Raw genomic sequence first — 16,344 nt, forward strand, 5'->3', positions numbered from 1 at the left:
AAGTAAGCTTATTCCGGAACGATCAAAGGATTAGAATCAAATCAAAGCAAAGCTAAGGTGAGTGCATACTATATGTATATTATAATGGAATAAGACTTGTGATAAGTCTAATCCCTATGTTGATTTTTATAATACAGTAGTTGTGAACATGCATACATGATAATTATTATGATACATGCATAAGATATATATATGTTCATGTGATATGATATGTGATATGAGAACATGATATGAAGTGATATGAGATACATGATCACAAGAGAAATGATATGTGTACATGAACATATGAAATATAAGAATAATGCCCATAGTATACGATATGAGAATTATAGGTGTAATTGGCATGCCAAGAGTCGAGGGTATAATAGTCCTTCGGGATGTAGTCCTTCGGGATGTAGGAGTCCTACGGGACGAATACTGAACTAAGGTTCGGTGGCCCATGAGGGAATAGATACGAGCTGTGGTGACAGCATTAGTGCACAACCTCAATGCACTCACATACCTCTAATCTCAATAATATACATGGGCTATGCAATTGAAATACCGATTTACAGTGAAAGTGATACAAGAAGGTAAGTTTCGTATGTGCATTATATGTTATATTGCGATAGATACATGCATATTGAAATGTCATGATCCAATTGTAAGTATGAACATTCATAAGTTATTGTTGCATATTCATTTATTGCCTCACTAAGTCTATGACTTAGCGTGTAAGTGATTTACACGTAGGTACCAAGAATTAGGAAAAGTGGAAATAGAAGTAGCACGGACATCAATACTACTAAGAGATCAGATCAGAAGTAATTGACAAAGTATGTATTTGGTTATGTATAGAATGTTGGCATGTAATAAGTGTTAATTACGAATACTCTGATCGATTTTGTATTTTATGGTCTTATGTAAATTAAAGTATTTCGTTTTAATGAAAGTTTTAAAAATTCCCAGGATTTTCTTTAAGAGTCAAAGTTTGAAAAGTCAATGTGACACCTCAGACTTGTATTCGGGTCGGATATGAGTTAAGGGTGTTACATTTAATGGTATAAGAGCTACGGTTTAGTCGATTCACTGCATAAACCGAAGTCTAGAGTGTCTTATAAGGTATACATGCCAACAAAATAGTGGAAACTTCTGATCTGATGGAATAGTAAGTATGTTGTTTTGCTAATAGAACTATATGGTTGTATTTTTATAGATGTCCGGACAAAGTAGATCTAGAAATGAAGCGGGAGATGATAGACCAGCTGAAAGCAATAATTCACCTGCCCTGGCCAGGCAGAGTGAAGAACAGACATCCTTTGGAATGCCTGTCAATGATCAAGATATATTCTTTAGAACGTTACACGCAGTATTGACGCGTTTCCAACCTCCTGTTACTTCAACTCCAAAAATGAATGTTGCGAAAGAGTTGAAGGGATTAGGAGCTCTAGAGTTTAAAGTGAAAGCCAATGAAGGTCCTGTTATTGCGGACCTTTGGCTTAATGACATGAAAATCATGCTTACGGGACTTCATTGTTCCGATGCTGAGAAGCTGGATGGAGTAATTTACTTGTTAAGAGGACAAGCAAGGATCTGGTGGACCAATGTTATGTTGAGGATATCTAATGCCCAAGTAACTTGGTCATTATTTTTAGAAGAATTCAAACATAAGTACATTGGAGATCAATTTGTTCGTCAAATGAAGCAAGAGTTCATGAATTTGAAGCAATGGAATCACACTGTATATGAATACGAGTGTGAATTCAATAAGTTGAGCCGCTTTGTTGCCGAGCTAATTCCTACTGAAAATTATGCTTGTGAGTGGTTCGTAGAGGGTTTACGTTCTCAATTAAAGGAAATGTTTATTGTCTTAAATTTATCATAATTTCAAGAAGTAATTAACCGTGCCAAGGCTCTGGAAAGAGCTCGAGAAGAGAGGTTTAAAAATTCTAGAGCTCAGACAGTCAAAAGAACGGGTGTTTCTTCAAGTTCTGCACCATCAAAAAGGGGCATAGATGCTGGTTTTCGACCCCAGGTTAGATCAGAATCAGTGGCATCCTCCGCTAGAGGATCAAATCAAATGAGAGGTAGAGAAACTCAGTCAGTAGAATCTGGAGCTGGGAGAACTAATCAGAGTCAAGCCAGACAATGGCCGCATTGTGGAAAGAATCATTTAGGGGTATGTCGAATGATTTCTGGAGTCTGCTTTAGAAGTGGAGACGTCAAACATTTCGTTCGAGATTGTCCAATGTCAACCAGTGAATCTGTACAGCCAGAGAGGTATGTTTCTGTAGCCCAGAGGGGAAGAGGTAGAGGCAGAGGAAGAAGTCAGTCAGAGTCCTCTGCTCAACAGGAGATACACTATACTGCTCGAGTGTACAATCTCAAGACCAATGAGGATTGTGATGACCCAAATATTATAACAGGTACCTTTCTATTGTTTGACAAAGTTGTTATTGTATTGATTGGTCTGGGGTCTACATATTCATATATTACTAGTACGTTAGTAAGAGAATTGAACATTCCTTTAGAAACTACTAGTAATGAAGTAATAGTGACGAATCCACTTGGGCATAGTGCTCAGGTAAATATGGTGAGCCGAGGGTGTCCCATAAGGATTCAGGGAATTGAATTTCCTGCTAATCTGATGGAATTACCTTTTGACGAATTCGAAGTGATACTGGGGATGGATTGGTTATATCGTTATTACGCTGATGTCTACTATAGATTGAAAAGAGTGACATTGAGAAGTTCCGAAGGAATAGAAGTTATTGTATTTAGTGAAAGATGGAATCCATTAGCAAGTGTGATTTCAATGATGACTGCAAAGAAGTTACTGCTACAGGGATGTCACGGGTTTATTGCTAATGTACTAGATGTTAGAACCAATGAGAAAGGGATTGAAGAGATTCCTATAGTCAGAGAGTTTCTCGATGTATTTCCTGCAGAGTTGCCAGGTTTACCTCCTGATAGAGAGGTAGAATTCCAGATTGATATAATACCAGGAACAACGCCCATTGCAATGGCATCATACAGAATGGCTCTAAAGGAATTACAAGAATTAAAGATTCAATTAAAGGAGTTATTGGACAAAGGGTTTATTAGACCAAGTGTATCACCTTGGGGAGCTCCAGTTCTATTTGTTAAGAAGAAAGATGGATCAATTCGTCTTTGTATCGATTACAGACAACTCAATAAAGTGACCATCAAGAACAAGTATCCACTTCCCCGAATCGACGATTTATTTGATCAAATAAAGCAAGCTTCAGTGTTCTCAAAAATTGATCTACGTTCGGGTTATCATCAATTAAAGATTCAAGAAAAAGACATTTCGAAAACGGAGTTTAGAACAAGATATGGTCATTATGAATTTATCGTGATGCCGTTTGGAGTTACGAATGCACCGGCTGCTTTTATGGATTTAATGAACAGAATGTTCCAACCGTATTTGTATCAGTTTGCTCTGGTGTTTATTGATGATATTTTAATATATTCAAAGTCAGAATAAGAGCATAGTTCACACTTACAGATTGTTTTACAGATTTTACGAGACAAGAAGCTTTATGCTAAATTCTCTAAATATGAATTTTGGTTGAATGAAGTGGCATTCCTTGGACATGTAATTTCTGCAGAAGGAGTTCGAGTGGATCCCCAAAAGATTAAAGCTATTCTGGAGTGGGAAGTTCCAAAGAATGTATCAGAAGTTAGAAGTTTTATGGGGTTAGCTGGTTATTATCGAAGGTTTGTTAAAAACTTTTCGATTATAGCATTACCCATGACTAAACTGTTGAAAAAGGAAGTGAAATTTGTTTGGACTCAAGAATGTCAAGAGAGTTTTGAAAAGTTAAAGAAGATTCTTACAGAAGCTCCAGTGTTAGTTCAACCTGAGTCTGGAAAGAACTTTATAGTGTATAGTGATGCGTCTCATAGTGGTTTGGGATGCGTATTAATGCAAGAAGGCAAAGTGGTAGCCTATGCTTCGAGATAACTAAAACCGCACGAGAAAAATAATCTAACACACGACCTAGAGATGGCAGTAGTAGTTTGCTTTAAAGATCTGGCGTCACTACTTGTATGGTGAAAAGTGCTACTTGTATACTGATCATAAGAGCTTAAAATACTTGATGACTCAGAAAGAGTTCAATTTAAGACAAAGAAGATGGGTGGAATTTCTCAAGGATTATGAGGTGGTGATTGATTTCCATTCTGGAAAGGCAAATGTGGTGGCTGATGACTTGATTCGAAAGACGTTTGCAGCTTTGTGAACTCTTGATGCTAGATTATCGTTAAGAGAAGATGGTGCAATTTTTGCAGAACTGACAGTCAAGCCCGTATGGCTAAATCAAATTAAAGAATTGCAAGTTAAAGATGAAAAGTGTTTAAAGAGGATACAACATATAAAGAATGGAGAGGGTACGAATTATGAGATTAAGTCTGATGAGAACTTGTATTATCAAGAAAGATTAGTAATTCCGGATGAAGATGAATTAAAGAATGATTTGTTAACGGAAGCTCATTGTAGTCCATTGACAATGCATCCGAGAGGGAACAAAATGTATATGGATCTCAAGAGTCGATATTGGTGGCCGGGAATGAAGAAAGACATTTCAGAATTTGTATCAAAGTGTTTGACTTGTCAACAAGTCAAAGCTGAACATCAAGTTCCGTCAGGATTGTTACAACCGATTTCAATTCCTCAATGGAAATGGAAAAACATAACGATGGATTTTGTGACGAGTTTGCCTTTAACTCCGAACAAAAAGGATTCAATCTGGGTAATCGTGGATAGATTGACTAAGTCATCCCATTTTATTCCAGTACGAACTGATTTCTCCATGGATAGGTATGCTGAGTTGTATATTAGAGAGATTATACGGTTGCATGGTGTACCTATTTCCATAGTTTCTGATCGGGATTCTAGATTCACATCACGATTTTGGAAGTCATTACATAGAGCATTGGGAACTCGGTTAAACTTCAGTACAGCGTTTCATCCTCAAATCGATGGTCAATCTGAGCGAACTATTCAAATTCTGGAGGATATGCTAAGAGCTTGTGTTATTGAATTCAAAGGATCGTGGGAAAGGTATTTACCACTTGCTGAATTTGCATACAACAATAGTTATCAGTCAAGCATCAAATGGTTCCTCTGGGACTTTCTTTTTCCTGTACAGAGCAGTTAACAGGTTAGGAAATAAAAGATTAACTCAGTTTCTTTTTGCGCATTCATGGATTTGTTCGAAGATAAGTTCTCCAACATTAATCGCTCACCCATAGATTATTGAATGTAACAACATCAATCTTTTCACTAGAACGATCATATTGTGGGAGGTTGGAATTAGCTTGCCCTTGAGAAAGTGATTCCATAACTTTACCACCAGTTTAAGGGCTCGACGATCTACCATTTTCTTGTTGACGCGTTTCCCTCAAATTTGGCCCATCCGAAATAGAGGTCTTCAAGTACTCCACTGTAAGTTTCTTGGTTCGCCTCAGCCACAAACTTCTTGTGTTGATCCTCCACTTTTCCCAACTAGAAATATCAGTTGAGTTCTGAAGGGAAAAACCAAATGAGTTTTCCTTTCACATAAACGGTGTGTTAGAATGGGTCTTCAATATGGGCATAAAATTCCCGAACCATTGACGATGCTAAGACTTTAGGATGGCAAGAAAATTTCTCCCATTTATGTTTTCTAACCACATCCATCACTTCTAGTCCGAATGGTTATTCATTTTATAATGGGAAAACGAAACCATCCTCTAAGTATACTTGTCATTTTTTGAGGTTCTTGAATCGTGCCTCAACTTCAGCCATCTAGAACCGCTCAAATCCTGCTGCTGGAGCTAGATTTTTCTTTGATCTAACCATGATACTCGTTGTTACAGTGTTTTTCACGGAGGCGATGAGGGGGAAATTTTGAATGGAAAAATTTTTGAATGAGAGAAAACGGTGTGCACGATGAGGAAGATGGAGTATAAGTTGGTTTTTATAGAAAATTAATGGGTGGTTTATTTAGGGCAATTTGGTCAAAATGAGAGGGGAAAATATATCACATTAATGGCTCAATATTTGATTTGACATAAAGTGAGGAAAATATAAATTTCCCTCTTTACAATTTCTGCCAAAACCTTCTTCGCTCTAGGGTTTCTCTTCATTTCATGCGTAAGTTCTCACCCCATGCTGCCATGTGTACCTTGCATGCCAACAATAAAAAAAAGAACAAAAATAAAGTGAAAGCATAAAATAACTTAATTTATTTAGGTACAAAATTCAGATTTTCGTTGTCGAGGCAACGAATAGTGTTCAGGTAAGTAAGGAAAACTCTTGGGCATCATGTACTGTTGATGCCGATTTATCGCGCATGATTGGTGCTCCTTTTTATTCCTTTAGTCTCTGACCATTCACCTTGAAAATGGATCCATTATCTGGGTTCTTGATTTCTATTACTCTATTGTTATGGACTTGGTGCACGATGAACGGTCCTGACCATCTTTATTTTAGCTTGCCTGGAAATAATTTAGTCATGAATTATAGAGCAGCACTGGTTTTCTAGAATAAAATTTCCTAGGAAAAATTTATGTCAAGCCATCGCTTTGTTTTTTCTTTATATAGGCGGGCATTTTCGTAAGCGTGAGCTCTGAATTCATCAATTTCGTTCAGTTCCAAGAGCCTTCTTTCTCCAGCAAGCTGAGCATCCATGTTCAATTTTTTGATGGCCCAATAAGCTTTATGTTCAAGTTCCATAGGCAAATGGTACTCTTTACCGGAAATGAGTTTGAATGGGGATATTTCTAGCAGTGTCTTAAATGATGTGCGCTAGGCCCATAGTGCTTCATCTAGCTTTGGCGACCAGTCCTTTCGGCTTGGGTTAACAATTTTCTCAAGGATCTATTTGATTTCCCAATTAGAGACTTCAACTTGTCTATTAGTCTGGGGGTGATATGCCATGGCTATCCGATGTCGCACTCTATATCTTTTCAGCGCCTTGGCAATCAAGTTGTTGTCAAAGTTTGTGCCTTCATCACTGATGATAGCTTGTGGTGTTCCAAAACGTGTGAATATGTTCTTATGCAAGAATTTCAGCACGGTTTTGGAATCATTTTTAGGTGCTGCTATGGCTTCCACCCATTTGGACACCTAGTCTACTGCTAAGATTATGTATAGATCACCAAAAGATATGGGAAAGGGTCTCATGAAATATATCCCACATACGTCGAAGAGTTCAACCTCCAAAATGTTTTGCCATGGCAGCTCATGTCTCTTTGATATGTTCCCTATTCGTTGGTACCTATCACAAGATTTATAGAATTTGTGCGCATCTTTGAACAAGGTTGGCTAATAGAAACCGGATTGAAGAACCTTTGTCGTTGTTCTCATCCCACCAAAATATCCTCTATACGGTGATGAATGGAATTGAACTCGGATTTCTTTATGTTCTTCTTCTGGGACACATCTTCTGATTATTTGGTCTCCACATTACTTGAATAGGAATAATTCATCCCAGTAATAATGTCGCACATCATGTCTGAACTTTTTCCGACCTTGGCTAGATAAATCTAAAGGTACAATACCACTAATAAGAAAGTTGACTATGTCAAAATACCACGGCACAACCGTGACAAATAAAATTTTCTCATTAGGGAAATCCTCCTGAATGTCTTTCATGTCATGATAACTAATTTTGTTTTCTAGTCTATATAAGTGATCTGCCACTTGGTATTACGTACCCTTTCTATCCTTTACCTCTAAATCAAACTCTTGTAGTAATAATATCCATATGATTAGTCTAGGCTTTGCATCTTTCTTATTGATCAAATATTTAATGGCATAATGATCCGTATACACAATGCCTTTAGTGCCTATGAGATATGGCCTAAACTTATCGAATGCAAATACTACAACAAGAAGTTCTTTTTCAGTTGTGGTATAGTTTACTTGTGCATCATTAAGAGTATGGCTAGCATAGTATATAACATGAAAGAGTTTACTTTTTTCGTTTCCCTAGCACTGTTCCAACTGCATAATCACTAGCATTGCACATGAGCTCGAAAGGTTCATTCCAGTCTAGTGGAACAATGATTGGTGTTATTGAAAGTTTTTTCTTTGAATCTGTAAAAGTAGTTAAACAATCATCATTAAATACACATGGTTGATTTTGTTGAAGCAAAATAAACAAAGGTTTTGAGATTTGAGAAAAATCTTTTATGAACCGCCTGTAGAAGCCTGCATTTCCAAGGAAACTACGTATGTCTTTCACATTAGTGGGTGGAGGTAGATTTTCAATTACTTCCACCTTGGCTCTATCAACTTTAATGCCTTGTGACCCAACATTATTCCCTCGGTTACCATAAAATGGCATTTCTCCCAATTTAGTACTAGGTTGGCTTCTTCACATCGTTTCAGTACTTTAGATAAGTTGTTGAGGCAATTCTTAAAATCGTCGCCTGAGATGGAGAAGTAATCCATAAATATTTCCATGCATTCTTACACCATGTCCAAAAAATAGCCATCATACATCTCTGAAAGGTTGTTGGAGTGTTACATAGCCTAAACGACATTCATCTAAATGCATAGGTACCATATGAATATGTGAAAGCAATCTTCTCTTGATCCTCTAGTGCTATGTCTATTTGATTGTATCCTGAATATCCATCAAGGAAGCAGTAAAATGCTTTTCCTGCTACCCTATCAAGCATTTGGTCAATAAAAGAAAGGGAAAGTGGTCTTTCTTTGTGGCTTTATTTAGCTTCCTATAGTCTATACATATTCGACACCCTGTGACTATTCTGGTAGTTAATAGCTCGTTATTTTCGATTTTGACCACGGTCACACCACATTTCTTTGGCACGCACTGCATCGGACTGGCCCATGAGCTATCAGATATTGGATAAATTACTCTCGCATCCAGTCATTTTATGATTTCCTTAATGACTACCTTCTTCATGATTGAGTTTAGTCTTCTTTGTGGTTCTACCAAATTGATATGTCTTCTAAGTTGATATTGTGCATGCATATGGTAGGGTTGATTCCCTTCAATTCTTCCATGGTCCACCCAAGTGCTTTTTTATGTTGTGACAAAATATTTAACAAACTGCTCTCCTGCTCAGATATTAGACTGGCATAAATTATCACTGGTAAAGTCTCATTATTACCTAGGTAGGCTTATTTCAAATGTGATGGTAAAGTTTAAAGTTCCAATGTGGGTGCATGTTGTAATGATGATGTTGGGGGACTAATTTCATTAAAATCTAAGGGTTTGAATTTCATACCTGATCTAGCATGAAGGAAACTAGATTGTTCCTCTTATTCTCCTTCATTATCTGTTTTGGTGTCATTAGCAGAGAACCCGTTTAGTGCTTTATTCAAACAACTGTTACCAAGGCCATAGTTATCAGAATTGTCTTCTGAATTTTTTAACATGGGCCATGATTTTCGTGTTTATGAATCATAGACATCAAGTTGTGGCACAAAATGTTGTATTCATCTATCTTTACAAATTCATCTTGGCCAAGAATTGATTTTTCCTCTTCCTCCATTGAGTCCATGTCTCTAATGCATTGGCATTCCTCTGAATCGTCCACATATCTCATAGAGTTGAAGACATTGATTGTGACGCTTTGCTCTCCTACCCGCATTGTGAACTCTCCCTTCTAGCAATCTATTAAGATTCATCCAGTGGTCAAAAAGGGTCGTGCAAGGATGATAGGTGTGTTTTTATTGGCTTTGCATCCCAATATGAGGAAATCATTTTGAAACATGAATTTGTCCACCTTTACAATGACTTATTCTATTCTTCCCTCAGAACACACATAAGACCGATCAGCTAACTGTATGATAACTGTGGTTGGGAAAGCGTTATACCTTTCTAGTTTTAAAAATATGGATTTTGGTATGAAATTTACACTCGACCCTAAGTCAATGAGAGATCATCCTACAAAGTTGTTACCAATTGAGCATGGTATCACAAAACTACCAGGTTCTTTTTGTTTTGGTGGGAGTTTACTTACTGCAGAGTAGATTTCTGTTTTCGCGGCAACATTTTCTACATTTCTCTTCTTTGTGACAATGTCTTTTAGGAACTTAACATAGGAAGGCATCTGCTCGATGGCTTCAAGTAAAGGTACATTGATATACAACTGATCCAAACCATCGACAAATTTCTTGAATTGGATTTCATTATTGTGTTTCTTCAATCTTTGAGGAAATGGTGGTGGAGGTTTCACGTCATCTACTATCGGTGCTGAGGAAATGCTGGTCTTGGCCATAAATTTCCCATTATCTGGTTGACGATTTTCAGAGCCTTCATACTTTTCCTTCTCTTCTGACAGTTCATCATATTCAACATCTTCAACTCGATCCTTTGGTTAAGTAATGCCTTGGCTAGAATTTTCCAGTTGTTTTCCCCCAAACTTGTCATTCTGGTTAATCTGTGTCCCACTCCTTAATATAAGTACATTGATCTGTTCCTTTCCATGATGTTTAGTGATTTCAATATCACTACGGAGATTTCCTTGTGGTGAGAACGTAATTTGACCCACTTGATTCTCCAATGCTCTCAGGGATGAACTATGGCTTTGTAAAAGTGCAGCTTGACTTTGCAAAAAATTTCTTGGTTTTATATTGTTGATGAGTGTTCGTGCATCAGAGTCTTTGTTGAAGCCATGAAATCTTTTGTCGAGGCCATGAATTCTTGCAATGAAGCTTCCAATAAGTTAGAATTAGAGTTGGTATTAGAGGAAGAAGCTGTACTTTTAGCATTTTGCCAGGGCATCTGATGACGTTGATTCTGAAAATGTTGATGTTCCAAGTTACTTTGTTGTGGCCTATTATAATTTCCTACCTGATTGTTGTTCGTCCCTTGATAACCCATTAAAAATTAGGATGTTGTCGTCATCCATAATTGTATGTATTTGAGTAGAGGTTATTGTTGCTTCGATTGTAGTTGTCCACAAAATTGGTAGACTCATGGTTTTCTGGACATTCACTCTCATGATGGTTGTCGTGACAAAATATGCATGCATTACTAGTTGCTTTGACTTGTCTCACCTCATTAGGACGCTACAAATTTTTTAACATATTAGTTATGGCTAAAAGTTGAGCAACTACTAAATCCTTACCCTCAATTTCATATGCTCTAGATACTTTTCTACCAGTTCCCATCCTTGTATTAAGGAATTGATAGTCATTATTTACTATCCTATCGAGGATATCAAAGGCTTCCTCGGGTGATTTGTCAAGTAAAGTACCATTTGCTGAGGCATCCAACATCATTCGAGTAGATGCATTAACTCTATTGTAGAACATCACGACTTGAGTCTAGTCATGAAATACGTGGTTCACACACTTACAAAGTAGACTTTTATACCTATCACAAACTTCATACATTGACTCATCATTGCCTTGGCGAAAACTTGCAATATCATTGCGTAGCTGTGTATTCATATTGGGTGGATTGTATCGAAATAGGAAACTCTTGTATAAATCTGCCCAATATTCCATTGAACCGGAAGGAAGTCCACTTAGCCAAGCTCTCGCTATATCACATAGGGAAAATTTAAGTTTAAGCACATCTTCATGCACTCCTTGTTGTCGGAATGAATCACACACTTCAAGAAAGGCATTGATATGATGTCTAGCATCCTTATTAGGTGAGCCACCAAATTGACCGATAGAATTTAGCATGTTAAAAATCACCAATTTAAGCTCAAAATGGGTTTCTTATATTTCAGGTGCCAAGATGCATGGATTGAGATCGTCAAGAATTGGGTTCAAGTGATCTCATATTGCTCGTGGTCTTCTAACTTCTCTATGAAAATTGTTTACCGCTACATCAGGATCTGCCTGATCTCTCATAATGTTGCCTTGAAATTGTAGTTGGTTCATATGCTCTCTAGTTCGTTGGTTGCGTTGCCTTTGTCTGAAAGACTATTCAATTTCAGGGTCGAATGGATATAATGGTTTACCTGTAGATCTCAGGGTCATGCAATGATAAAACCTACAAAAGAAAATAAAAAAAAACTTTAAACTAAGTAAATAAAAGGTGACAAGAAAAACTTGTTATGGTGAAAAATAAAATTCCTGTCAGTTGTCAATCCCCAACAACAGTGCCAAAAACTTGATCTCTTGAAAATGTATATGCTAAGGCAAGCAATTATGTGAAAGTATATACAATCAAATCAACTAATATAGGGTAAGTGAGTTATCGTCTCCTCAAGGATTGGTCGATTCTTTTAAGTTTCACCACAACCAGAACTAGTTGTCACAAGCTAATTCCTGAAGTCTTGTCGAAGTAAAAAAATATTAGTAACAAAATAAAGCAAGAAAATAATATAAAGTATGGTTGCAAACAAGTTTGGTCAAGGCAAAATAAATATGCAAAACTATCGAATTAAAATAAATAAAGCAAAGACAATCATTGATTTAAATATATTCAAAACAACCTGACATATTCAGACTTTTCACAGAGCACTCATGCTAATTTTTTGTTATGACAAGAAATTATTCTAAGTCTAGAATGAATTGTTATGATATTCTTAAGCTTCCCGACAAGATTACTGAGTATTCTTAGACAGTTGTTATGGCAATACTACTCAGCGTTAACTACAACCATTGGCTTGTCAAACTTTTATTGTAGCAATACCCCTCAACGTGAACTATAATCGTTGTCCATCCTACTCTAGCGTCTATCCCTTTTAGTCAATTGAAACCCTCTCCTTATCTCTAAGGTAGATAAGTTAGAACACCACAATCCTAGATACATTCTATTCTTCACGTAGATCTATCTTAATTCTCTCGAATCTAAGAATCAATATCTAGACAAATGGTAATCTCTCGAAGCTCTTACATTGTCAAGACGTATTTCACCTAGACCCTAGGCAATCTCTCGAAGCTCTTACAGTGTCAAGGCAAAATATCTAAACAATGAACAAAACATTCATGAGAAAAATCATAATTCATCATTCATAAAACAGAAAATAATTGTTTCAACAAAAAAAATATTAACACCAAGTAAAGAAGTTCATGGTGTTGTCAAAAAGTCAACCAAAGTATCATCGTTTTAATACAACCCTAAGCAAAGTAAAGAAATTAAGAACAAAGGAAGAATGACTCCCAAAACATGGGGCTTAGACGTGACATCTCTGATCAACACCGCGCCTGCCCTGGCGGCTAGCCTCTCTTGAGGCCTGACCGCCGCTCTGCTATAGCCTGGCTATGGAGGACACCAAGGACGGTCGGTTGGAAAACGGTTGGGAAGCACTGCAGTTGCCCACTCACGCTTCAGTTAAAGCTCTTCTTACTTCTTCGCCTTCTCTTTTTGGCGACTGTGGTTGGGTATTTATAAAGGGAAATCTCCTAGGGTTTCGTTTAAGTGAAAATTCCCTAAATACCCGTTATTTTCTTGTCCAGACTAAAAAAGGAAATACGACTTGTTGTTTCCAGAATCTTGAGGGCTTGCTTGCATGTGAGGGTAGTTGTACAACGGGCATGTGGCATAGGCAATTCGTCATATCCGCTTCAGACTTACATGATAAACCTTGCCTTGGCGAGATAAATTTGCTCCTCATTATGTTTATCTTATCTATTACACTGGCCCTTGTAAAATACTTTGTCGTGACTGAAATGTTATTCCCTAGTTAATTTCCTGCACATACACAATCCACACAAGCCCTTTCTCATCGGCAGCATCAGTCAAACCAAAGAAATCCACCACAAACAAATATAACCTAAATACAACTAAATGCAACTAATATGCTATGAATACTTTGTTTAGACGAGCAATAACTTAAGTAAAAAGACTAGAAATGGAGTCTTTTTATAGAGTTATCATATCGATACCCTTCTCTCAGTATCGATACTACTATACTATGGTACCGATACTCCCTTTCAGTATCGATACCATTTTGACATTTTGGATCCATGGTATCGATACTTTTCCTTGTTAATATCAATACCCCATCAATATCGATACCACTTGGATCGGTACCGATATTGTTTGACCCATTTCTACCTATTTACACCTATAATATAGGTATTGTTCTATCAGTATCGATACCATTGCCCATATTCACCATTTTTCAGCTCGATTTTCACTTAATTTCCCCTATAATCTTATACTTTTACCTCCAAAAATACTATTTAACTTATCTTTACTTAACCCAACTAACTTTACTTAATTTTGCCACCTTTTACCTCAAACATCTTCATGGAACATCTAAACTCAAGAATCATATCATTTTCTAAACATGTTTTTAATCATATATCATGCTTGTAATCTCTTATTCAATCATTTGACAAGTCAATTCTACTAATAAACCTCAATAAAAACACATATATCAACATATCATTTAAACACCTATTTCTTTAAATCTCCTATAAAGCATCCACCACTTAGTTTTAATCTTCTTTTATCATTCCTTAAGCTTACATATCACTTAATGTTACCAAAGTAACCCATAATTTAAAGAAAGAACTAGCTAATGGAAGTTTACCTTATGCTAGAGAGGATAACAATACCCACGTGAGTGAAGAAGAAGAGTAGAAATGGTTATTTTCCTCTTTTTCCCCTATTAAAATCCCTAATATGGAATATATTAAAAATTCATTTACCCTCTTAAAAGACCAAAGTGCCCTCTTAAATTATCTATTGTTACAAATTAGTCTAAAAACTATTTAAAATCATTTCCTCATCTTTTACCACTTATTTAATAAATCTTTAAATTTTCAAATCTTTTCAATAAAGTCCATGACCTGCTATTTGGGGTATTACAATTCTCCCCCTTAAGAAAATTCATCCTCAAATTTAAATAAATACCTGGAGCAAAGAGGTAAGGAAAATGCATTCTCATGTTATTCTCTTTTTTCCAAGTAGCTTCTTCAACCTTATGATTTTGCCAGAGTACTTTAACTAAAGGAATCTTTTTGTTACGCAATTCATTTATTTCTCTAGCCAGGATATGCACTGGTTCTTCTTCATAAGTTAAATATGATAGGATCTCTATATTCTCTGGTGTGATAATATGGGACAAATCTGATCGGTATCTTTTGAGCATCGATTCATGAAAAACATTGTGGATCATATCCATATTTGGAGGCAAAGCTAATTGATATGCTATTGGTCTGACCCTTTTCAAGAACTCAAAAGGTGCAATGAATCTCGGACTCAACTTTCCTTTGCGCCCAAATCTCAAAACTTTCTTCCAAGGCGACATCTTCAGAAATACTTTATCTCCCACTTGAAATTCGATTCATTTACGTTTCAAATCAGCATAAGATTTCTTCCGATCAGAGGCTATCTTTAGATTGCCCTGAATAATTTTTATTTTCTCCATTTTTTTAATCAAATCTGGCCTAACTAGGTCTCGGTCTTTTAGTTCAAACCAATTTAATGGTGTTCGACACTTTCTCCCATAGAAAGCTTCATACGGGGCCATCTTAATACTCGATTGGTAATTGTTATTATACGTAAATTCCACTAAATGAAAATATCATTCCCATGATCCTTTAAACTCAATCACACATGCCCTTAGCAAATCCTCCAGTATCTGGATAGCTATCTTTGACTGCCCATCTATATGCGGATGAAAAGTTGTGCTGAAGTTCAATTGAGTACCCAATGCCTCATGTAACAACTTCCAGAATCTTGAAGTAAACCTTGGGTCTCGATCGGACAATATTGATATAGACACTCCATCAGTAGGATAATTTCTTTTATATACAACTCCGCATATTTATCCATCGAATAATCTACTCGAACTGGAATAAAATGAGTTGTCTTGGTCAATCAATCTATAATTACCCAAATGGAGTCCTTTTTACCTGGTGATAAAGGTAACCCTAAAACAAAATCCATGGTTACTCGCTCCCACTTCCTCTCAGGAATGGATATCGATTGAAGCAATTCGGAGGGTACTTGATGTTCATCTTTCACTTGCTGATATGTCAAACATTTTGCCACTAAATCCGATACAACTCTTTTCATACCATGCCACTAATAACGACTTTTTAAATCCTGATACAACTTATTCCTACCTAGATGCATCGTCAAAGGGCTTTAATGTGTTTCATAAAGAACATCTTTCTTCAATTCATCATTATTGGGAATACAAAGTCTTCCTCGATAATATAAACATCCATCGTCTCTTATTTTGAAGTCTTTGGTCTCTTTCTTTTCAACTTGTGCCATTCTCGAAAAACACTTCTCATCTTGACCTTGTAGCTCTTTTATCCGATCCAAAAACATCGGCTTTAACTTAAGCTCAACAATCAATGCACCATCTTCCTTTAATGACATATGAGCATCCAAAGCCCGTAGAGAGGAAAAACTCTTTCGGCTTAGTGCGTCCGCTACCACATTCGCCTTTCCGGGA

At 36.7% G+C, this 16,344-nt stretch overlaps 1 protein-coding gene across 1 annotated transcript in view; it reads left to right on the forward strand.

Moving 5' to 3' along the window:
* The first annotated feature begins 13,189 nt into the window (after positions 1-13,189).
* The window catches only part of LOC120165424 (DUF21 domain-containing protein At4g14240-like), a 29,896-nt gene continuing 26,741 nt past the window's right edge, over positions 13,190-16,344 (forward strand). The window contains exon 1 of the mRNA XM_039174943.1: positions 13,190-13,309. Coding sequence (XP_039030874.1) covers positions 13,190-13,309 — 120 coding nt within the window. The remainder of the gene's footprint in view (positions 13,310-16,344) is intronic.

The sequence above is a fragment of the Hibiscus syriacus genome, unplaced genomic scaffold (genome assembly GCF_006381635.1).
Source record: "Hibiscus syriacus cultivar Baekdansim isolate YM2019G1 unplaced genomic scaffold, ASM638163v2 tig00111582_pilon, whole genome shotgun sequence".
Lineage (NCBI taxonomy): Eukaryota > Viridiplantae > Streptophyta > Magnoliopsida > Malvales > Malvaceae > Hibiscus > Hibiscus syriacus.